The sequence below is a fragment of the Eurosta solidaginis genome, chromosome 5, assembly GCF_040869045.1.
Source record: "Eurosta solidaginis isolate ZX-2024a chromosome 5, ASM4086904v1, whole genome shotgun sequence".
NCBI classification, from domain to species: domain Eukaryota; kingdom Metazoa; phylum Arthropoda; class Insecta; order Diptera; family Tephritidae; genus Eurosta; species Eurosta solidaginis.
Window position 1 is genome coordinate 231,472,361 of NC_090323.1, and position 26,393 is coordinate 231,498,753.

The window sequence follows — 26,393 nt, forward strand, 5'->3', positions numbered from 1 at the left end:
AAGATATATCGATTTTTGCTCAAGTTATCGTGTTAGCGGCCGAGCGGAAGGACAGACGGCCGACTGTGTATAAAAACTGGGCGTGGCTTCAACCGATTTCATACTTTTTCACAGAAAACAATTATCGTCCTAGAATCTAAGCCCCTACAAAATTTCACAAGGATTGGTACATTTTTGTTCGACTTATGGCATTAAAAGTGTCCTAGACAAATTAAATGAAAAAGGGCGGAGACACGCCCATTTTGAAATTTTCTTTTATTTTTGTATTTTGTTGCACCATATAATTACTGGAGTTGAATATTGACATAACTTACTTATATACTGTAAAGATATTAACTTTTTTTAAAATTCGACTTAAAAAATTTTTTTTTTAAGTGAGCGTGGTCGTTCGCCGATTTTGCGAATTTTTATTAAGCATATATATATTAATAGGGGTAACATTCCTGCCAAATTTCATCATGATATCTTCAACGACTGCCAAATTACAGCTTGCAAAACTTCTAAATTACCTTCTTTTAAAAGTGGGAGGTGCCACGCCCATTGTCCAAAATGTTACTATTTTTATATTCTGTGTCATAAGTTCAACTCACCTACCAAGTTTCATCGCTTTATCCATCTTTGGTAATGAATTATCGCACTTTTTCGATTTTTCGAAATTTTCGATATCGAAAAAGTGGGCGTGGTTATAGTCCGATATCGTTCATTTTAAATAGCCATTTAAGATGAGTGCCCAGGAACCTACGTACCAAATTTCATCAAGATACCTCAATCTTTACTCAAGTTATCGTGTTAACGGACGGACGGACATGGCTCAATCAAATTTTTTTTTCGATACTGATGATTTTGATATATGGAAGTCTATATCTATCTCGATTCCTTTATACATGTACAACCAACCGTTATCCAATCAAAGTTAATATACTCTGTGAGCTCTGCTCAACTGAGTATAAAAATGTATTGACAGCGCAAAATACTTCTCCATTAATAGATAAAAAGCAAATCTATGTACGGAATTTAAAGCAAAATCAGTAAATAAGATTTTTTGGAAAAGACCGATCCGTGGCCCACTTAAACTAAGAAAAATCTAAAAAGCAAACATTTTATAGAAAATGGTTCACCCGTTCTTGAGCTCGCAATTACGAATTTTTTTATTTAATAATTTGGTGGAAATTGTAACAACGCGACATCAGGGCAGACAAGGCGACAGCTGTTTCGATCATACCTTGCAAGCCCCTTCAAATCCTTTTTTCCCGGTAGTTGTTGTTTTAGCAGTGCTTCGCCCCACCTAATAGGTGCGACCGATCACAAATTGTCATCAATATCCTCTAACGGGAGTCCAAGGAAACTTGCTTGGGTGTTAGAGGCGTTGGTTCCACATTACAAATAAAGAGATGGTTTGTGTCAAGTGGGGATACATTGCAAGTGGGGCATACATTTTGTATGTCGGTGTTGATTCTGGATAAGTAAGAGTTTAGCCTGTTACAGTATCCAGAACGAAGTTGAGCTAGAGTGACTCGCGTTTCCCTGGGGAGTATGCGTTCCTCTTCCGCAAGTTTTGGGTACTTTTCTTTGAGTACTGGATTCACCGGGCAATTCCTGGCATACAGGTCCGACGCCTGTTTGTGGAGTTCGCAAGGCAGTTTGTTCTATGTACCGGAGCGACTCGGAATTTTTCCCGACCAAGGACTGTCATTTCAGTTTAACCCCATTTGATTTGTTGTGTCCCTCCCACAAATTGTCATCCTCCCAGCAGCTCCTTGCAGCGGGACTGCTCCATATTCTCTTGCTCCGGGAAGGTATCTAACCCAACCGGGTCCGTCTCCTGACCCCGGTCCTGAGAAATGGTTTTGCTGCCTCTGCCGGAAAAGAATCGTTTTAGGACGGTCATACTCTTGTCAGTGTGTCTCGTGTAAGGGATGGTTGCATCGGACAGGTTGTTCTGGGCTAGATCCCAAAACCAGACGTCCACGTAACTTCTGTAAATCTTTTGTGGCTCCTTGCTGTTCACGCCCTAGGGCGTCCCATAGTCTACGCTTTGAACTTGAATTCCAGTCGAGCTATTACTTAAATATCAAACTGCGTTTGAATTTTTATGTAATTTGAATCTGATTTCCCTCTTTAATCGATATTGAAATCAAGAAATGGTATTAAACAACCCAAACAAATAAAAGAAGCTGTTCAGCTATTTTGGGAGTAAAAATAAAACAAATTGAAAACGGTCTAATATGTAACTATGTTTGTTTGTATTCATTAAAAGACATATTATTATACCTGTCATGAAAATGAAATAGTAAATAAAGTTTGTCACGAATCTCGCAATTGTAAGTTGTTAGACAAAGAAAAAGACTCACCAATAAGAATACCGAATTGATCAAGTTGACAATCTGGTTGGATTTAGTCATGTCCGTCTGTCTGTTTGAACGCAAACCTCCTTAAATTTTGTCAGATATCTTAATAAACTTTTGTAAAAGTGTATTTAACTGTCCGATTAGACATTTGTCAGAACTGACCGGATGGAACACTTTAGCATATATGGGGGATATATGCAACAGATTTTTTAAGAAAATAGGCTTTTGTCTCATATATTTCTCAATTTGTAAGATATAAATTTGAAATTTTAGATGGTTTCCTATATGGCACGTATTTTTGTCTGAAAAAATTGTAGAGATCGGTCGCATATATAGCATATATCTCATAAAAAATATCTCGAAACGGCGTCCACCTATGGGACTAAGGATTACTCCCTTTTAAAATACTCATTAACACCTTTCATTTGATACCCATATCGTACAAACACATTCTAGAGTCACCCCTGGTCCACCTTTATGGCGATATTTCGAAACGGCGTCCACCTATAGATCTAAGGCCCACTCCCTTTTAAAATACTCATTAACACCTTTCGTTTGATGCCCATATTGTACAAACAAATTCTAGGGTCACCCCTGGTCCACCTTTATGGCGATATCTCGAAACGGCGTCCACCTATGGGACTAAGGATTACTCCTTTTAGAATACTCATTAACACCTTTAATTTGATACCCATATCGTACAAACGCATTCTAGAGTCAACCCTGATCCACCTTTATGGCTATATCCCTAAATGGCGTCGACCTATAGAACTATGCCCCACTCCCTCATAAAATACTCTTTAATGCCTTTCATTTGATACACATGTCATACAAACACATTCCAGGGTTTCCCTCGGTTCATTTTCCTACATGGTTATTATCCCTTATGTTGTCACCATAGCTCTCAACTGAGTATGTAATGTTCGGTTACACCCGAACTTAACCTTCCTTACTTGTTTTTATTTGGTTTAAAGTTGTAAGGTGGAGATGTATATTATAATAACGTAAACAGATGTTGAATACTAAATACATCTGCTTTACAACTTTTTGTTTATAAACTCTTAACACTCCGCTGACTTGCTCACATTTACTTTTTGTAATTTCGATATCACATAAGTAAGTTAAATCTATCCGATACTCAAATTTGTCGTTTGTGTGAGCTGGATGATGAAACGCGGTTCACATTCTCTGCGAATGCGTCGATCTGGCAAGGCAGAGACTCTCCCATATAGGTGGTGTGACTCGTAAGTAAGTGGAGTAAAAAAGCCTGAAGATGTAAAGCCTGAAGATCAAAAGCCTCCACATACAAAATTAGGCTGAAAGGTCGTGCACAATAGATTTACACAAAGGTCGCAGTGCTTTCAGGCCTAATAATAATAACAATAGTTACGAAAACAATTTTTAATCAAAGCAACTTGACCAGAAAGAACGCATGCTTTTCAATAAAAAAAACTTTTTACTTTTTACTACTTTTAGTAACTGGTTTATATGTTCTTATGTACGTGCACTTATTGACACTAACCCTTAGTTATAATGTAAAGCTCTATGTATTCAGCCGAAGAAGACCAAAATAAAAGGTCGAAACTTCGGCATAAAATAAAAAAGACGATTTTCTAATTTTCGTTTGACTGCAAACCCGAAACCAAAGTAAGTTGAGCGTGCTTTTTATTCGTCGAAGAAAACTTTACTTTTCAATTGCCTACTCAGTCCAAGGTAGGTAGGTTTGATTTCTTAGCTGACATTGTCAAAGACGAAGTCCTTCACAGTCTCGAAATTATATCCAGCAACAGTGGCGTGGCTGCCATGGATAACCGTAAGTACTTTTTCTTATAGTCATATATCGCGAGATCCGCGTTATCTAATACAGATGAAGATGTAATAATTTTTGACCTAGGTTCAGTAATTGCGCTCTACCTTTTTTGAAGTTTTCGGTTTCGAAAAAGATAATAAACACATCGATCTGATTTCGTCTATTATCAATGCTGTTGCAGTTTTATTAACGACAAACGAATGTTTTGAGACGTGTTATCGATGTTAGTGATCCTGTGTGTGTTAAATTTAACCCAGCAAAAATTCGACCCTTTCGACGGATACTAGACTGAAAGAATTGCCCTAATGCTTCTATGATGCAATTCACAAGGTATTTTATTGCCTTATGGAGTAAATTTTTAAAATACTATACTTGTGAACACTACAATTAGTTGTATGTACATCCGTAAGAAGAGCCATCAGCAAAAAGCGTTAAACAATCAAAATGTATGCAAATTTTAGATCCGGTTCGTTCCGATAACAAAGCACAATTAACGTACCGACCATCTCGGGAACGATTAAGATGACCACAGTAAACCTTTTAGGCTACACCGCCTCGGTTTCACCCATATTTACAAGAAGCAGTTACTATCATAATTTCATTACCGATTTATAGCATTAAATGTGCCACGGTGCCACACCCACTTTCTAAAACTAAATTTCTATGTTTTACCTTAAAGCCAACACACATGTAAAATTTCATCACTTTATCAGTCTTTGGTAATGGTGGAGGACTGATTTTTTTAATATTCACAAAGTGTCAACCACTCAAAGTTGTAATACTCTGTGTATAAGTAAACGATGGGTAAAAAAAATATTTCTTCATTGGAATAGTAAAACGCTCTGCCTAAACGATTATTTAACTAAATTAAACTGAGTTTAAAACAAAAAACTAGTTTGAATACATAACGCTATTTCTTATCACTCATTGTGGTGCTTCCTATTGTGACGAATATTACCAAGCTGTTACTAAGTAAATGCACAACAACAAAAACATTAAAGCAAGCTACATAAACACATTAATCATCATTTACCCGCATAAATACAAAGCAACGAAGAGATAACTCACATACAGATCACACACAGTCATCAGTCGAAGTAGTACTCACATATATACACGCATATGCTTATGGGAGAGGCTATAAACTACGAATACACACGCCTATAGCTGGTAACCAAGTAGAAAATTCTAGAAGGAGAAACGTCTAGACATTTGGAGCAGAGAGTATAAAAACAGCACAAGCTGAGTAATCAGTAATCAGTTTGATTTAAGCACGCTACTGGTTGTGAAGTGTTATTGTACAGTACTTTCAAATTAGTCTAATAAAGACCATTTTTACATTATTGAATATTGGAGTTATTTATTCAACAGGTTAGTGATTCGAACGTTTGAAGAAGATTTGGAATGAGCGCAATTTCACTAAATTCGTTACAATATGAAATATATCCATATTACAATAAAGCTGTCAAAGCTGTTTGCTCTCCTGAAAAGTTCTGCCTTTGCTGATACCCCCATTTGTGAAAATAAGCCGACGATAATTTCTTTCTCAAATTTTCGTTTACATTTTTAATTACAAATAATACTTACTGCACACTGATGCCAAAAGTTGTCGTCGATATCGCCGTTTAAATACACTTTCCGTACTTTTACATAAACCCAACATTTTGTTAACTATTACAAGTACTTTTGCAAATTAAAAATTATGATTTAAAAACTATTCTTTGTTGGTAGCCGTATTTCCAGAGATTCAAAACCAAAGTGTATTGTATTAACTTGACTTGAAATAAGATAGCCCAAATATAATCGTTAATATTAACTTGTTATAAAGTGGGTGGTCGCAATGGTAAAGAGGTTGTGTGCCAGCCTATCACGACAAAGGTCCCCCGTTCAAGTGATGCGACAAGTAACATCAAAATGTTCTTTGCTTAACGGGGTCACAAAAATTCATTCGCTTTAGCAGGCGTGTAGGTTTCATGACTACCTCTGAACTGTTTATCACATGCAGAGCGGAAAAATTAATAGGCAAACTTGTACCAACTGCGCTGAGGAATGAGCAAAATACATAAATTTAAATTAATGAATCAAGGGCTGCGACTATTTCAAAACATCCTACAACTTCACCACTGTTAAGGATGCGTCCAAAAGGCCTTCAAAGGGGGGCTATTGCCATTTCGTAGGACATCAAAATTGTCAGCTGAAAGCAGCAGCTGTCAGCAGAGAACAGGGCTAGTACTGTCTTTATAGTACTGCGGTAGTTCGGAACCAGTACGATTAGTTGCAGAGATATGTCTTTACATTTCGCCAATTTTGTACGAAAAATTAAAAAGTATCAATACGCAAATTGGAAGAGAAACTTGGCCCAAATCTATTCGGTGGTATATCACATCAGATTATTGTTATAGGTTTGCCAATATATGTAGATTAGGGTGGGCCGAAAAAGTAAATTTTCTTTTCTTTTTTTTTTGTGGTTGCTAAGTAACTTTAGGACACACTCAACAATAATGGACTTTTAATGTTAACAGAAAGGATTTTCACATCGGAGCTTTCCATGTTTACTTAAGACCTCAGGCTTCACGTAAATGATTACGTTAAACTGCATAATCAAATTTATGTCTGGTTATTGGACGTTCAAAGTTGTGCAGTAATGAATATAATTCGAAATTGTATTGGGCAAATTACAAATATTTGGTGATTAATTACCAAGTATTATTTTTCTTACTGGTTCTTGGTCTGGTACTGTTCCTGTACTTTATATTGGGGATGTTCTCTCTGTGTAGAATCCAGCGAAAACGTAGAAAACTTATCATTTCACTGTGGAACGTTTTCTACATGCAACAACAAAATATATATGTGAAAACTTTTCTCCGGTTTCTACCATTGTGGATAAGACAAGTGCGATTACTTCTGCATAGACGTCAAAATTACAAAAAGATTGGATCACCTCATTTTTTATCGACTATCGCTGTTTCATTCTGTATCTCTTTCTATCACCCGCTGAAGATAGCCGGCGCTATGAGCCGCTATATTGAACACCTGTCAAAACACTTAAAAGCAGCCATATTGGCCTTAGACGGATAAGGTATCACATTTATTTTATCCACAATGGTTTCTACCTTTGCTTTACTCATATAAATAGTAAATTTAAATTTTGACAAATATGTTGAAATCTGAAATTAAAAAAAAACACAAGAATTTTGTGCACGTCAGGTTCTAAAAATGTTTCATTGCAGAAAATATGTATTTTATATTTCATCTTCGTCGCAAATAGATTTTTAAATCGAAAGGAAAGTGCTTGTGTAAATGATGCGTTCTCTGTGTGTATTAAATTTAGCCTAGATAAAATTCTATTTCTACGGATTTTACACTGACAGAATTGCCCTAATGCTTCTATAAGGCATTTCACAAGATATTTTATTGTCTTACTAGCAGACCCGGCAGACGTTGTTCTGCCCTAAATTTGGCCTACCTGCATACATTTTAAAAAGCTTTTTTCTTCTAACTCTGCCCTCACCCTCTTTACTTTTTCCTAATCCTTTTATTCACTCCTCCCTCCGTCTTTTTCATCTATCTCCATATTCGTCTCATTCTATCTCTCTCTCAGTCTATCTCTTTTGTCCCTACAGTCCCAGTGCCACTCCGAGTCTCAGTCCCAGTCCTAGTCCTAATCCCAGTCCCAGTCCGTCTCTGGTCGGAAAAAAGGATCGCAAACACTAATATAGGCAAATTTATATACCAAATTTCAGGCAAATCTAATAGGACGTATGTAACTAGGTATGTGGGTATTATTAATTCATGTGTCCATTTCGGCTTCGCATGCATATTTATCAGTTTGCCGGGTTGATGCGCCTAATCGAATATCACAATGAAAATTACTTTAGAGCTCTCAGCAACAGCTTTCATTTGATACCCATTTTACCCACACATTCTAGGGGTATCGGGGTCCGGGTTTTGGCCTATATCTCGAGACCCTAGTCACCCAGGGGTATGAAAATTACCCTCTACTAAAGTACTCCTCGACAGCTTTCATATTCTATAAACACATTCTAGGGGTACCCTGGTCTACGTTTGAACAAAATCGACTAACGCATCTCTTCAAACACCGGCGACCAACTAACACACATTTTAGCCTTTCCTTTTATCTAATACTAGCAGACCCGGCAGACGTTGTTCTGCCCTAAATTTGGCCTATCTGCATACATTTTAATAAGCTTTTTCTGTCGAACTCTACCTTATTCCTTTACACTTTTTCCTAATCTTTTTATTCACTCCTCCCTCCCTCTTTTTCGCTTCATCTCCATCTTCGTCTCATTCTATCTCGTTCTCAGTCTCCTTCTCTCTTTTCTCTTCTCTCAAGTTTTTCTCCTTCTTCTTCATCTCTTATTGCCAGTCACAGAGGGTGGTATGTATTTTGTTCCAGTCCCATTCCGAGTCTCAGTCCCAGTCCCACTCCGAGTCTCAGTCTCAGTCCCAATCGTAGTCCTAATCCCAGTCCCAGCCCGTCTCTGGTATACTTCCCGGAAAAAAGCACCGTAAATACTAATATAGGCAAATTTATATACGAAATTTCAGGCATATCGAATAGGACGTATGTTAATAGGTATGTGGGTATTATTAATTATTGTCTTTATTTCGGCTTCGCATGCATATTTATCAGTTTTGCCAGGTTGATGCGACTAAATCCAATATCACAATGACTTTTAGAGCTCTCAGCAACAGCTTTCACTTGATGTCCATAATACACACACATTCTAGGTGTATTCGGGTCCATGTTTTGGCCTATATCTCGAGACCCTAGTCACTCAGCGGTATAAAACTTACTCTGTATTATAGCACACATCAGCAGCTTCAATTTGATACCCATAATGTAAAAACACATGCTAGGTGTATCCGGGTCCACGTTTTGGGCTATATCTCGAGACCCTAGCCTCCCAGTTGTATGGAAATTATCCTGTATTATAGCACTCATCAACAGCTTTCATTTGATATCCATATTGTACAAACACATTCTAGGGGTACCCGGGTCCACGTTTTGGGCTATATCTCGAGACCCTAGCATCCCAGATGTATGAAAATTATCCTGTACTATAGCACTCATCAACAGCTTTCATTTGATATCCATATTGTATAAACACATTCTAGGGGTACCCGGGTCCACGTTTTGGGCTATATCTCGAGACCCTAGCCTCCCAATTGTATGAAAATTATCCTGTACTATAGCACTCATCAACAGCTTTCATTTGATATCCATATTGTATAAACACATTCTAGGGGTACCCGGGTCCACGTTTTGGCCTATATCTCGAGAGCCTAGTCACCCAGGGGTATGAAAATTATTCTGTACTATAGCACTCATCAACAGATTTCATTTGATATCCATATTGTATAAACACATTCTAGGGGTACCCGGGTCCACGTTTTGATCTCAAGACCCTACGCACGTAGCGCAAAAAAAGGTAGACGTTGGCCGATTCTCAGACCTACCCAATATGCTCACAAAATTCCATGAGAATTGGATCAGCCATTTCGGAGGAGTTCAGCTTCTAAAACCGTTACAGAATAATTTTATATATTCTAGAGTCACCCCTGGCCCACTTTTATAACGATATACCGAAAAGGCGTCCACCTATAGAACTAAGGCCCACTCCCTTTTAAAACACTCATTAACCCCTTTCATTTGATTCCCATATCGTACAAACAAATTCTAGAGTCACCCCTGTTCCATCTTTATGACGATATCTCGAAGAGGCGTCCATCTATAGAACTTAGGTCCACGCCCTTTTAAAATACTCATTAATACCTTTCATTTGATACCCATATCGTACAAAATAAATTCTAGAGTCACCCCTGGTCCACCTTTATGGCGATATCTCGAAAAGGCCTCCACCTATGGAACTTAGGCCCACTCCCTTTTAAAATACTCATTAATACCTTTCATTTGATACCCATATCGTACAAAATAAATTCTAGAGTCACCCCTGGTCCACCTTTATGGCGATATCTCGAAAAGGACTCGGTTACACCCGAACTTAGCCTTCCTTACTTGTTTTGTATACCTTTCATGAAAATGCAATATTATTTTAACTTTGTCACGAATTGTAAATCCTTAAAGAAAAATAGACGGACCCATCAATAAGTATACCGAAATGATTTGATTTAGCCATGTCCGTCTGTCTGTTTGTATGCAAACTAGTCCCTCAATTTTTGAAATATCTTGATAAAATTTGGTGAGCGGGTATATTTAGGTGTCCGATTAGAAATTTGTCTGAACCGGCCGGGTCGGACCACTATAGCATATAACATCAACCTCATACAACCGATTTTTCGGAATAGAGGATTTTTGTCATATCTTCCTCAATTTATCAGATTGAAGCTTCAAACTTCACCATATGCTTTCATATATTGCACATATTGTTGTCTGAAAATATGGATAAGATCGGTCGTACATATAGCATATATCCCCCACAACCGATTGTTCAGATAAGAAGCTTTTCGTAATTACTGTCCCATTTTAACATCTAGGGGCTTCAAATACCGAAAGCTTTGGTATATAGCAAACCTTGTTGTCTGAAAAATTCGAGGAAATCGGTCGTATATATAGCATATGGCCCCTACAACGCATTATTGAGATAAGAAATTTTTCGTAATTTCTGCCCCATTTTAATAGCTGGAACCTTCAAATTTCACCAAAAATCATAGGGTTCGGTGGTATATATATTATATACCCCATATAAACTGCCATTTCATCAAATACTTACGCTTACGTCAAATAATTGTTAAAATAAGTATTTCATGGTCATAGTATTTTTCATGTAGACCACAAAAAACGTGAAACTTTCCATCCTCACACAAAGTACCTACCTATTTTTTTTTATTTTATATTTATCGTAAAAATCGCTTAGGTATGTACATCTGTTCACTATATATCTCATATCTTATACAGCCAATTATCTGGATATTACGAATGGGATATTAAGCCCCATTCAGGAAAGGTATGAAGTCTTCGGCAGTCCCATCCTCGCTTGTTTTAGTTTAAATATTGCATAACACTGTATAAAAACATGGAAAATGACATTATGATAACTTTCTCTTTTAGATATTCTTAGTTTTTCTATCTTACTGCGCTTAAACCCCAGTTTTCATAAAATCTAGATTTAGCACGATGGTCACGAAGCCAGTGATATGTGATACATGCATGGCGTATACGTAATTTTTTTATGCACCCTTCGATTTGGTCGTTCGTTTGGTGTCCTATTAGGAATATCTAGACAGAGTCTATGTTAGTTAATTTTTTTTTTCAACCGTCCATATTTATTTCTTGCACACATTTGTTCACAACCTAAAAACTTGATCCACCCTAATGCATACCTATGTTCATATATGTATATATTTATATGAATATGCTTCCCAACTAAAAGTAAATTTAAATTAATTTAGGCGCGTGCCGAAACAAAAATTTTCCTGCAATCCACCATCACCGATTATTACTCCACTCAAGAGAATATGGATGCCGTTACCCTTATGTGGAATCAATTAATGGCACAAATGAGCTGTTGTGGTGTTAGCGATTATCGAGATTTTGATGGTTCATTAGCATGGGTCAGCAACAAAGGTAATCGCACGTTACCCGAAGTCTGTTGCATATTAAAAGATGTTAGCCAACTATTACCGCGTGACGATGATTGTGTAACAAATCCCAGCGAAAGTAATAGTTACTATAAAAAGGTAAATTTATTGGTAGCAACCCTCATATTAGCTAAACAATTTTATTTGAAATACATATTAATAAATCTTTTTTTTTAATTACAGAGTTGCTATGAGGTTTTCACTGACTGGATAATTTCACACCGCGAAATCATTTTTGGCGTGTTGTTGGGCGTTGGCGTTGCACATTTGTTTGCGATATTTTTGGCTTTCTGCCTTTGCAAGGCATTTGCCAAGTATCATGGCATGCGGCTTTATGGATTGTAAAAATCGAGGGTTTTTTGGGAAACTGGTTTACCAGCCTCTGCTGGCATATTGTTAAACGAAACATGACTAGAGAATTTTAAAGTTGTGACAGAAAGACGGACAAGCATGTTTTGTTTTTTGTTGATTTTTTATGCATATTTTAGAAACGATTTGTGGATTAGGGTGCCCTTTATTTACCAAGTGGTCATTTTTGTGACTTACTTACTTACTTAATTGGCGCATAACCGTCTAAACGGTTATGGTCGTCCAACAAGGCACGCCAGTCGCTCCTTCGCTCCGCCAACCGGCGCCAATTGGTCACACCAAGAGAGTTGAAATTGTTTTCCACCTGGTCCTTCCAACGTAGGGGGGGCCGCCCTCTACCTCTGCTTCCATAGGCGGGTTCCGATAGAAACACTTTCTTGGCCGGAGCATAATTTTTCATTCACATAACATGGCCTAGCCATGGCACTCCTCCTAAATTCTTACCAAAGAGTTTTTATTTGTTAAGAGCCATCACTCGTTACTTTGGCGACAACATAGCCACCAATTCATGCCGAATGTTTTCTCAAGGAAGTTTTGGTTAGTTTCTTAACTGCATCCTATTTATTTATGCGATATAGTGACTTTACGTAATTGCGATTTTTGCAAAGAGAGTTAATTTATTAATTTGTTGCAATAATTAAAATAAACCAAGATACGATACGAAAATGCGTAGAATATACATATCCATCTGACAAAAAAAATTACCACCGACTACCTGAGAAAACATTGAGCAATTTTCCGAAGTATCGATTGACGGCTCTTTACAAATAAAAACTATTTAATTTTTGATTCAGTGAAATTATCGAAAAGTTGTTGCGGCGCTTTTTTGTACAGCGTTAAATATTTTATAACAACATCAAACCTCCTCGTATATTGAAATTGCAAAGTTTTATTTTTTGTTAAAGGTTTCAAGGTCCCATACAATTTTTCGGTTGAAAATAAATACATACATTTGTATTAGAGCGGGTCAAATTGTATGGATGGATTTTTATTCATCAGGAGTATAGCAAAAACGTAATCTACAGATGTTAACATCTGTTTCCAAACGTGTTATAGAAAAAAAAAAACGTGAAGGTGTTATGGCTGTTACAGCTGAAGATCGTGAAAAACAACCACTAATGGAAATAACTATCATTGAAGTTCAATAAAGTACGAAAAAATTGCTTTTAATCTGTTAATCAAAACCTAGAGCGGTTCTTAATTCGATGCTTACTTACTTTAATAAAAAAGTTTACAAATTCTGCTACTTTTGATGTACAAAACTCTCTGTAACTGCGTCTTCTTAACCTTAGCGATTTTTATCCATGACTGAACTGAAGACTAATTGAAAAAGCAATATGATCTAAATCAGAGATGCCTTTAAGAGCATCGTATTGCGTCGCAAATTTAATCGGCATTCAGCTACATATCGTCTGAGCCCAGAGACTGACATTCAGCAGAAGCTTCCACTTCAAGCCATTGTGGATAAGACAAGTGTGATATCTTAAGCATAGACGTGAAAATAATGTAACGAATTTAGGGTATATTCCGCTTGTTTAAAAGCTAACGTTCGAATCGCTAAAGTGTTGAATAAATCACTCCAATATTCAGTATTGCAATCTGGTCTTTATTTAGATTACTTTGAGAGTAGTACTTCACAACCAATAGCGTGTTTAAATCAAAACTGATTACTGACTACTCAGCTTGCGCTGCTTTTATACTCTCCGTTGCTTCATTTGCATATTTCAACTAGACGTTTCGCCTTCTAGAACTGCTGTATCTCCTGCTTGGTAATTGCATGCGTGTGCATGTGTGAGTAACAACTTCGGCTGATGACTACATGTGTGTTAATGATGATTGATTTGTTCATGTACACAAGAGTGACAGCTTGCTTCATTGTTGTTGTGCCTTTATTTACTAATAACATAGTGATGCTAAAATTCGCCCCAATAACAAAAAGATACGGTCTCCTGATATTCAAAGATATGAAGATGATCTCATACTGCGTCTATTTCTTTCACCCGCTGAAGGTAGCCACCCGTCGTTGGACTATGTTGATGTCTGCGTAAAGCTCGTCATTAAACCTTCTTCGGTACTCACCAGCACGTAAAGATCCATTAATATTTCGAAGAACGTTTCTCTCAAACAATCCCAGAGCCGCTTCATCTGGTATTGTTATGGTCCATTATTCTGCACCATATCGCAGGACGGGTACGGTAAGCGACTTGATTTTCATTTGACGAGAGAGACTTTACTTTTCAAGTGCTCAATTTGTACAAAGTAGCACTTATTGGCAATGATGATTCTTCGCTGCTTTACAGAACTGGTGTTGTTGTTTGTGTTGTTGCTAGTTGCCAAATAAACGAAGTGTTTTACTTTTTCGAAATTATGGCTGCGAACAGTGTTCAGGCCGATGATATTAATGTCGTCAGCATACGCTAGTATTGCACGCTTTTATAGAATATTTTTCCAGAGCCTTTAAATTGTGCAGTTTGTACAATTTTCTCCAGCATCAAATTGAAGAAATCGTAAGATAGGGGTCACCCTTTCTGAAAACGTTCATCAAAGTCAGTCACGTTGATTTCATTAAAATTGTCAGTGTTATTTTAAGGTGTCTGAATCACAGGCACACATATATTTGCATGCTCTACAAGAGCCGCTAAATAATTCCATCCATTCCAGGTATTTCTTGGTGTAGCCCAAAGTATTTTACAATTTTTAATGGACATAATTAAAATAGCAATTATAAAATATATAAAAACTAATTAATACATTGGTCTAAATAAATTCGTACAAAAGTAGTAAGTTCAAAAGTGTTTTATCATATTCACACTATCGAAATTATGGTACTTATTTCAAATTTAAAAACATGTAAACTAGGGCGGGTCAAATTGTATGGGGAAAATGGGGAAAAAAAACTTCGAGTTCGCATCCAGTTTCTGCATCTATGGGTCATACTGAGTAATATTGTCCATGGGACCATAGGTCTGAAAAGAATTTCGAGCCTCCCTAGTTTTGTTAGAAAATTTTATATCCCAATCCGAATCCGAATTTGACATTTATTTTGATGTATTTTATTTGTGAGAGCCGCTATTCGGATTGGGATATAAAATTTTCTAACAAAATTAGGGAGGCTCGAAATTCATTTCAGACCTTTGTCCCATGGAGAATATTACTCAGTATGACCCATAGATTCAGAAACTGGATGTGCCTTTTCAACAATAAATTGGACCCACCCTATTGTAAACTAAACAAATGTACTGCACCATTAAATTTCACGTTTCTCACTTATTGAGTATGTACTTAAAAACCGATCGTAAGATAGAAGACCTCAGACGAATTTTCTAACCATCCCAATCCGTGCTATACTGAGTTCTGAATGCTGCGTTCGGTCTGAAGTCTGTAGCTCAATGGAAACTCTCATTAAAACAGGGGTCTGCTTTCCATAGTACATTTATGCTCTCCTTGCATATGTGAAAAAGCAATATCTTTCCACTTTTTGAGATTCATGCATTAAAATGTACGTACGATTTTTCTAAATATCACGATCAGGGTACCTCATCATAAAGCACTGATATGGGCTTCTGAACCACTGTCAAATTTCAAGTCTCTAGCTTACTAAAATACTACTTTAATATCGTTCGCAAAATGCCAAAACTGGTATAGTTAAGTTTTCAATTATATCGTTTCTTCGCCTCCTAAGGGTTTCACGTTTGCTGCAGCGAATTTACTTAAAAATCGATCGCAATATTTCCCCAGCCCTAATATATTTTTCAACAATCTCTAAACATATCGATCCCAGCGCCATCTAGAACCACTAGTTATCCTAGGTATTGCGTTTTTATTGAGCTCTAGACTATCGAGAAATTACTTAAAACTTAGCTCGAAAAGTTCCCAAATATAGAAAACTTTTAAAAATATCACAATACATTCGTCTTCGTGCACTGAAGTACGTTCTATGTTTTTTGACTCCAGCTTTACTTGAAGTTAAAAAGTGTGTGGACGAACTTGAAATCGAAGGGAAGTAAAAATTATATAATTTCCCGAAACTCACAAATGATGAATTTCATATCAAATCCAATATGCGTTGAACCCGACCCCCTCAGAATTTGATGAAATTTTGCATGGGGTTACATTTACCCACCCAAACACAACCTCATTTTTAGAAATTGCATTTTCGAAAAATTGTGGGCGTGGCAAGGTATCGAAATATCCGAAAATATTAGAAAAATTACGATAATAGGTACTTTTAAAGTGTGATTACTACGGAATGGCTTTACCGATTTCAAAGATCTTCATACCATTAGAAAGGTATTGAAATAAGCTTTCAAAAAAATATAATGTAAAAATTTTTAGTACACTGAAAAAAAAAAATTTTTTAATAAAATTAAAACTGAAAAACCACTTCAAAGATCAAGCGATTTTGAAAAATAAAATTTTATTTTAGAAAGGTCTATTTAATATATATAACATATCTGAAAACTAAAATGGGGTTTTTTTAAATTTTTTTAAGTAAATGCATCTCTTGGTTACTTTCTCATATTTGGATATCACGCGCAAATTAATCAACCAATTTGAAACATTTTTATACCGTTAGAAAGGTATTAAAATCACCTTTGAAAACATATACTGTAAAGATTCTATATTACACTGAAAGAAAAAAAAAATTTTTTAATATTTTTCTAAATTTTTTTTTCAAACTGGGAAAACACTTCAAAGACCAAGCGATTAAAAAAAAAAATTTTTTTTAGAAAGGTAGATTTTATATATATAACATATCTGAAAACTAGAAAGGTGTTTTTTTCTTTTTTTTTTTAATTTATTTAAGTAAATGCATCTCTTGGTTACTTTCTGATATTTTGATATCACGCGTAAACTAATCAACCGATTTCAAACATTTTTATACCGTTAGAAAGGTATTAAAATCACCTTTGAAAACATATACTGTAAAGATTCTATATTACACTGAAAAAAAAATTTTTTTTTAATTTTTTTCTACATTTTTTTTTTCAAACTGGGAAAACACTTCAAAGACCAAGCGATTTAAAAAAAAAAAATTTTAGAAAGGTCGATTTAATATAAAACCTAGAATGGTGTTTTTTTTTTTTTCTTTTAAAAAAATTTATAAGTAAAACCATCTCTTGTTAACTTTTTTTTTATTTTGCTATTATTGTGTGACAAAAATGGTACCTACATAGCTATACTTTGCAAGTAATACAGATACAGATACTATGACTAAGTATTCTAATAGATTCGAACAAGAATCGTATTATCAAATTTTTCAGACACGCACAATAAATAGACATACACTTGATAAAGTTAATTTTTTATTTTTATTTATTTAGATTTAAAATACAATTTTGCGCAGCTCATACTGCTGACTTTCGGAATATTTGCTTACTTACTAGTTTGTTCAGGTAAACTACGCCTGTCCATGCTAGAGCGTTTGACGTCCGAAAACTTTGTTTTATTTTTTTGTATATCTTTGCTAATTTTTATCAATTCGTAAGATAAATCATGCCCAAAATTGTCTTTAATTTCCTTAGATGTCATGGTGTTTGGTAATAGAGATAATATTTTTTGCTTATCCAAATTATTTGAGCAGTTTTCGATTTGATATTTCATGTTCTCCAAAATTTGTTCGTAGTAAGGTTTGATCTTCTGATAAAGTTGACAGTGAACCACCTCCTAGTGAATCCGAAATACTTTGTGCAATTTGCTGTGTTTTTTTTTGCAGTATGAATCCCTTTCTAAATATTTTCGCTTCATTGGCGATGGATGGCTTCCAAGATGAGGAATAACATGCTTATTTATATTGTCGACGAGTTCGTTGCGTTCGAGTGATTTAGTATAGCTGCTGCATGTTGGAACTTCCTTATATTCTTGATACAATTCACCGCTAGTCAAGATTTCTTGTGCCTCTTCACTTTCCGTTTCAGTAGAACGCTGATTATCAGCAATCTTGATAGCATCCTTAAGTTTAAAGCGACAACTTGCGCAAATACGGCAACGATGAATGTCGGAGACTGCTGGAAAATGCTCAGATATCAGCGCTGCTTCGTTTAAGCTAATGTTTCGAAGTTGAGAGGAACATTTTCTTGATAGCTGCACACATCTGTATTTATTAGTTGATTCCATATCAATGCCTAGTTTCGTTCTGGTCTGTGTCTATCCGTTGTGTTGTTTTTTATAGTCTATGGGTTCTGTGGCAGGTAATGTCAATCTATGTGTCCGTGGTAGGTAACGTTAATATGCGTGTGTGTGTGTGCGGTATTGATACGTCCGAATTGTTACCTTTTCCAAGAGTTGTTTTTGTAGGTATCTAGACATACCGCTTGTTAGCTAAGCGGTAGGTTGAGGTAGGCAAAAATCGGTGATTTTTGCCGTTTGGTAAATTTTTCGTTTTTGCTTGTTCATTGTTACGTGTTTGGTTGCTGTACCTTCTGGCTTGTGCTGTTTTTTGTAAACTAGTTTTAAGGGTTCATATATTTCGTCAGAGATAGTGTTGGTTTGTTCGTTTATTATCCTGCCGTCAAATGTTTTTAACTTGTATATCTCCATGTTCTCAAGTACATTGAGCCGCCGACCTTTTCCTTGTACGTGAAGTATTCGAGCCGTTGTTTTGATCTTAGCTGGGGTGCACCCTACTGGAATAAAAATTTTTTACAGTACATTTTTTCAAAGGTGATTTTAATACCTTTCTAACGGTATAAAAAATTTTGAAATCGGTTGATTAGTTTACGCGTGATATCAAAATATCAGAAAGTAACCAAGAGATGCATTTACTTAAATAAATTAAAAAAAAAAAGAAACAAGTAAGGAAGGTTAAGTTCGGGTGTAACCGAACATTACATACTCAGTTGAGAGCTATGGTGACAACATAAGGGAAAATAACCATGTAGGAAAATGAACCGGAATGTGTTTGTATGACATGTGTATCAAATGAAAGGCATTAAAGAGTATTTTATGAGGGAGTGGGCCATAGTTCTATAGGTGGACGCCATTTAGGGATATAGCCATAAAAGTGGATCAGGGTTGACTCTAGAATGCGTTTGTACGATATGGGTATCAAATGAAAGGTATTAATGAGTATTTTAAAAGGGCGTAGACCTAAGTTCTATAGATGGACGCCTTTTCGAGATATCGCCGTAAAGATGGACCAGGGGTGACTCTAGAATGCGTTTGTACGATATGGGTATCAAATGAAAGGTGTTAATGAGCATTTTAAAAGGGAGTAATCCTTAGTTCCATAGGTGGACGCCGTTTCGAGATATCGCCATAAAGGTGGACCAGGGGTGACCCTAGAATTTGTTTGCATAATATGGGCATCAAACGAAAGGTGTTAATGAGTATTTTAAAAGGGAGTGAGCCTTAGTTCTATAGGTGGACGCCGTTTCGAGATATCGCCATAAAGGTGGGCCAGGGGTGACTCTAGAATTCGTTTGTGCAATATGGGTATCAAACGAAAGGAGTTAATGAGTATTTTAAGAGGGAGTGGGCCTTAGTTCTATAGGTGGACGCATTTTCGAGGTATCGCAATAAAGGTGGACCAGGGGTGACTCTAGACTTTGTTTGTACGATATGGGTATCAAATGAAAGGTGTTAATGAGTATTTTTAAAAGGGAGTGGGCCTTCGTTTTATAGGTGTTCGCCTTTTCGAGACATCGCCATAAAGGTGGACCAGGGGTGACTTTAGAATTTGTTTGTATGATATGGGTATCAAATGAAAGGTGTTAATGATTATTTTAAAAGGGCGTGGGGCTTAGTTCTATAGGTGGACCCCTTTTCGAGATATCGCCATAAAGGTGGACCAGGGGTGACTCTAGAATTCGTTTGTGCAATATGGTTATCAAACGAAAGGAGTTGATGAGTATTTTAAGAGAGAGTGGGCCCTAGTTCTATAGGTGGACGCCTTTTCGAGATATCGCCATAAAGCTGGACCAGGTGTGACTCTAGAATGCGTTTGTACGATATGGGTATCAAATGAAAGGTGTTAATGAGTATTTTAAAAGGGAGTAATCCTTAGTTCCATAGGTGAACGCCGGGGGCCAGGGGTGACTCTAGAATTCGTTTGTGCAATATGGGTATCAAACGAAAGGAGTTAATGAGTATTTTAAGAGGGAGTGGGCCTTTCTGGACCAGGGGTGACTCTAGACTTTGTTTGTACGATATGGGTATCAAATGAAAGGTGTTAATGAGTATTTTTAAAAGGGAGTGGGCCTTCGTTCTATAGGTGTTCGCCTTTTCGAACTATCGCCATAAAGGTGGACCAGGGGTGACTCTAGAATGAGTTTGTACGATATGGGTATCAAATTAAAGGTATTAATGAGAGTTTTAAAAGTGAGTGGTGGTAGTTGTATATGTGAAGGCGTTTTCGAGATATCGACCAGGGTGACCCAGAACATCATATGTTGGATACCGCTAATTTATTTATATATGTAATACCTGCCAAGATTTTAAGGGTTTTTTATTTCGCCCTGCAGAACTTTTTCATTTTCTTCTACTTAATATGGTAGATGTCACAACCATTTTATAAAGTTTTATCTAAAGTTATATTTCGCGTCAATAAAACAATCCAATTACCTTAACATATTTCATCCCTTTTTTCGTATTTGGTATAGAATTATGGCATTATTTCATTTTTCGTAATTTTCGATATCGAAAAAGTGGGCGTGGTCATAGTCGGATTTCGTTCATTTTTCATACCAAGATAAAGTGAGTTCAGATAAGTACGTGAACTAAGTTTAGTAAAGATATATCGATTTTTGCTCAAGTTATCGTGTTAACGGCCATGCGGAAGGACAGACGGACGACTGTGTATAAAAACTGGGCGTGACATCAACCGATTTCGCACATTTTCACAGAAAAGAGTTAACGCCATAAAATCTATGCCCCTACCAAATTTCAAAATGATTGGTTAATTTTTGTTCGACTTATGGCGTTTAAAGTAACCTAGACAAATTAAATGAGAAAGGGCGGAGCCACGCCCATTTTTAAATTTTCTTTTATTTTTGTATTTTGTTGCACCATATCATTACTGGAGTTGAATGTTGACATAATTTACTTATATACTGTAAAGATATTAAATTTTTTGTTAAAATTTTACTTTAAAAAAATTTTTTTTTAAAAGTGGGCGTTGTCCTTCTCCGATTTTGCTAATTTTTATTAAGCGTACATATAGTAATAAGAGTAACGTTCCTGCCAAATTTCATCATGATATCTTCAACGACTGCCAAATTAAAAGTTGGAAAAATTTTAAATTACCTTCTTTTAAAAGTGGGCGGTGCCACGCCCATTGTCTAAAATTTTAGTAATTTTCTATTTTGCGTCATAAGTTCAACTCATCTACCAAGTTTCGTCGCTTTATCGGTCTTTTGTAATGAATTATCGCACTTTTTCGGTTTTTCGAAATTTTCGGTATCGAAAAAGTGGGCGTGGTTATAGTCCGATATCGTTAATTTTAAATATCGATCTGAGATGAGTGCTCAGGAACCTACATACCAAATTTCATCAAGATACCTCAAAATTTACTCAAGTTATTGTGTTAACGGGCGGACGGACGGACATGGCTCAATCAAATTTTTTTTCGATCCTGATTATTTTGATATATGGAAGTCTATATCTATCTCGATTCCTTTATATATGTACAACCAACCGTTATCCAATCAAACTTAATATACTCTGTGAGCTCTGCTCAACTGAGTATAAAAAAACACCCTTCTAGTTTTCAGATATGTTATATATATTAAATCTACCTTTCTAAAAAAAATTTTTTTTTGTTTAATCGCTTGGTCTTTGAAGTGTTTTCCCAGTTTGAAAAAAAAAAATTTGAAAAAAATTAAAAAAAAATTTTTTTTTTTTTTCCGTGTAATATAGAATCTTTACAGTATATGTTTTCAAAGGAGATTTTAATACCTTTCTAACGGTATAAAAATTTTTCAAATTGGTTGATTAATTTACGCGTGATATCCAAATATGAGAAAGTAAACAAGAGATGCATTTACTTAAAAAAATTAAAAAAAAACAAAACCCCATTTTAGTTTTCAGATATGTTATATATATTAAATAGACCTTTCTAAAATAAAATTTTATTTTTCAAAATCGGTTGATCTTTGAAGTGTTTTTTCAGTTTTAAATTTTATTTAAAAAAAATTTTTTTTTCAGTGTACTAAAAATTTTTACAGTATATTTTTTTGAAAGCTTATTTTAATACCTTTCTAATGGTATGAAGATCTTTGAAATCGGTAAGGCCATTCCGTAGTAATCACACTTTAAAAGTACCTATTATCGTCATTTTTCTAATATTTTCGGATATTTCGATACCTTGCCACGCCCACAATTGCAATTTCTAAAAATGAGGTTGTGTTTGGGTGGGTAAGATGGGCAAGATGTAACACCATGCAAAATTTCATCAAATTCTGAGGGGGTCGGGTTCAAAATGTACGTTTTTTTCAGCCTTTGATATGAAATTCATCAAATAAGCTATTGTTATTTTAGCAATAAAGACACTTCCCAACCTTTTTGGGAAATATTATCGATGTCGACGGTCCTATAGATCCGCAACTGTGTCCTTTAGGGACTACCTCGGCTACCTTGCGAACGATAAATCTGTGTCGTTTTATCGAACGTATTACCTAGCTTTCTATGGAATGGAAAAGAATCGCTGTACAATACGATACCACTTCGATACTTTTGTAACACGTAGCAATAATTTGTACTGAGTACTTTTATATGAAATCTTTACGAATCGAACTCATTATGGAACTGTTGAGTGCCTCTGTTGATGTGGAGACAAGAGCGCCGGTAATGCAGAGCCCCGAACTTCTTTTAACTTTTCGTAAGCGTTTGCGGCTAGTGACCTTTGTAAAAGTTCGGCTCCCAAACCAGAACAGCATACAGTAAAATAGGGTGTAGCGTGGCTTTATGGTTCTTATGAACTATTTTACGTGAAAACCCTTACGAGACACCAAATGCTCTTGAAAAAAATAAATGAAAGGAGCGATAACCTCCGAAGAGATTTTAGGCAGAGATTCTCTTCCAATTTGCGTGGTGCCCCTTTTAATTTTTCCTACAAATTGGCGGGGCGGGACCTACTTATTTTATGCCAACTACGAACGGCATCTGCAAGGCAGATGAGCTTTCACTTAGGGCTTTTTATGGCAGAAATACACTCGGAGTGCTTGCCAAACACTGCCGAAGAGCGACCACGCTTAGAAAAATTTCTTGTAATTGAAAATCCTTGTTTCTAAAATTTTGATGTTGCTTTGTCCAGGGCGTGAAGCCAGGATCTTCGGTGTGGTAGGCGGAGCACGCTACCATCACACCACGGCGGCCGCCAAATGCTCTTGTACAGCACAAAAGGATAGTTGGTGATTTTTTTGCTCGCTGTGCTGCATTTTCACTCCAGGGTTGTTCATTACTTCCAGATACTGGACTTTATCGCTAAAAGATAGGCTAATGCCAAAAATTTTGGGGGTAATAAGGCTAGGGTTTTCATACTTTCTTGTTAAGAATACCATTTCATTTTTTTCTGGGTTGGCCCCAAGTTCTAAACTTCTCCTAGTTACAAATTGTTAATAATGCAGTCAAAAACCTACGCAGACGGCTTGAAACCCTCCACCTCCATGAGTCGTAGTAGTTCGTTAACGGCCATCACCCAGGGTAGGGGATAGAGAAACTCTCCTCTCAGGGTACCTCCTTTAAAAAATGGCAACAAAATTGTGTTAGTGTGAACGTGGTATAATTCGATAAACACTTTTAATTTCACGTCATATCATCACATTAAAAGCGAAACTTTAAAAATTGTAAAAAATGTCATAATCTGTCATAAGTTGAGCGTTGATTTAAGATGAAATTAGTTATAAAAAAATCTGCAAAATAAAAATTGAAAAAAACAGTGAAATTTCGAAAAACCAGATTCTCTCCACTCTATACATCACAAATACATTACTTGTTCAACTATTTGTAAATATTCAAAAATATTTGAAATAATGTTTTAGCAATACGTACACATACATATATAAATCGAACTTAAAATTATCGAAATAGGTGCATATACATGAATAAAAATCTAAAATCAATTTTTTCTAAGCACGTAATAAAAAAAAAATTATATTTATGAAGAACCAACTTTTTTTTTTTTTAAATATAATCCAAGTCAATTATAGGTATATATATTTACACATTAGGGTGGCCCTTATGTCCCAAAATGGTTCCGTTTATCGCTCTCACACCCTTGAAATATTGGAATAGCCCTAAAATTTGTATGTGCAAAATGCAGAAGTTTGAAAACGTAAAAATAACGAATTTGCACATTTCTATGATCAACATTAATTCATTTACTGTGGGCGCAATCGTTTCTCACTTGTTATAAATAACCTCGTTTTATTTTGCTTTCAAACATATTTAAAACTAGCAGACTTGGCAGACGTTGTTCCGTTGTAACTGTGGTCTATCTGCATAAGTTTTGAGACGTTTTTAGCTCCCCCTCTCTCACCCTTTCTTTATACTTTTATTCGCGCCTGTTTCTGCCTTTCTCTTTCTCTGTGTCTCTTTCTCCCGGTACATCTTTTCCCTCACTTTATTTCCGCTCCATCCATCCCTATCTCTATATATTCGTCTAAATCGATTTCTTTCTCAGTCTCTTTCTCCTTCCCTATTTTCTCTTCTCTCTAGTTCTTCTTATCCTTCTCCAGTTTTTAGTACCAGTTCCAGGACCACTCCCTGGTCCATTTCCCGAAAAAAAAGTGTCGTAAATACTAATCTAGGCAAAGGGCTACTTATATACAAAATTTCAGGAAAATGAAACCATGGATAGCATTTGTTCGAATAGATCGACCCCTGGTCTACTTCGCGGAAAGAAACTTCACAGGAACACTTTCCGGATTTCTTTGAAGCTATACTGCAAATGTGAATAAAATCGTCGGAGTGGTTTCAGAATCCATAAGCTGCATAAAAATATAAATCCTTCTTTATACATATATTAGAATTACAAACATTGTAAATTTTCAAGTAAGTAGTTTTGTATCTCATTCAATTTAACGTCGTGCAAGTTTCAAAACGTTTTCGCCATCTGTTTAATTTAGAGAGTCTTTATGGGACGGAAGTTAATAATTTTTTTTTTTCGTGCAAAGAATGAAGAGAATGTATTTTTGTTTATATTATATTTTGGCCTGTAACGTAGCTATTAATGGACCGATTTCTAAAATTGTAATCATTTTTAAAAGGTAAAGAAGTAAAGATATAAAAATTGTTTTAAGGGAATATGGACGCTTGAAATGATCAAAATTCGTTATATTTCTAAATATTTTTTGATTAACATAATACTTATAATCGTTTTTACGCTATTCGCATATTTCTAGGGGGTAAGATCGAGAATCCAAAAACTTGTTTCTCCATACAACTTAAAACCACCCTAATCTACTTACTTACCTTGCTATATTTGTTTTAAGAAATGCTAAAGAACCGCTAGTTGTACTGCAAAAATTTGGTTAAAACTCGTAGTAGAATTGTTCCAATTAAGGGAAAAAATGTGCAAAGCTCGCTATAAACACCTGAGTATTTTGTTGCTGGCAAATATTTCAAAAATAATTTTTTTTTTTCAAAATATCATTTCAATTAATGTAATCGATGTATGTAATCGTTAACTAAAAGCATCCATTTATCAATAATTATGTGTCCATACCAAAACTGTGTTCTAATCTTTCAACAAAAAGATGGGCATTTAAATATTTTTATAAAATTCTTTATGTATAGATTGTGAATGACCTACTACACATACATATGAATGTATATCTATTATTATTATTACTAAATAGAACGAACTTTATAATATATGTATATACATATATAGTATATATATATATATAAAAATACGTAATTTTAGAGTTTGGTTAAGTCAACAAATTTTTCGTAGTTTTAACGCAAATTGTTTTTTATTTAATTTAAGATCTATGTATATGTATACATATGTACATGTACATACGCCTAAGCGTAATTATCTATGTATGTATATTAATTTGTTGTGAATGTTGTATATATTTTGAAAATAAAAAGTTATACACATAACCGGACATTAATTTCCTACGCACATTCAATCCATCAATTCTTTTGGAAACGCTCGGAGTTTGGGCTGTGCATATAACAAAAAGTTAAGTAAAAAACAAAATGAGAGTCCACGTACTCGTAAAGTTCGCTGTGTAATCCTAAAGGTGTACGCCTAGAAAGCTAATGTTTTTAAATTAACTACAGCTCGCCTAGAGGCG

At 35.6% G+C, this 26,393-nt stretch overlaps 1 protein-coding gene across 3 annotated transcripts in view; it reads left to right on the plus strand.

The window, feature by feature from the left end:
* The window catches only part of Tsp66E (Tetraspanin 66E), a 483,181-nt gene that overhangs the window by 433,276 nt on the left and 23,512 nt on the right, over positions 1-26,393 (plus strand). The window contains exons 6-7 of one of the 3 annotated variants that reach the window (XM_067788827.1): positions 11,593-11,880; positions 11,965-12,262. The exons of the other annotated variants lie outside the window; for them this stretch is intronic. Of the exons in view, the coding sequence (XP_067644928.1) occupies positions 11,593-11,880; positions 11,965-12,126 (450 nt within the window). The 3' untranslated portion in view covers positions 12,127-12,262. Of the gene's footprint in view, positions 1-11,592; positions 11,881-11,964; positions 12,263-26,393 lie in introns of those variants that run through there. 3 annotated transcript variants of the gene reach the window in all.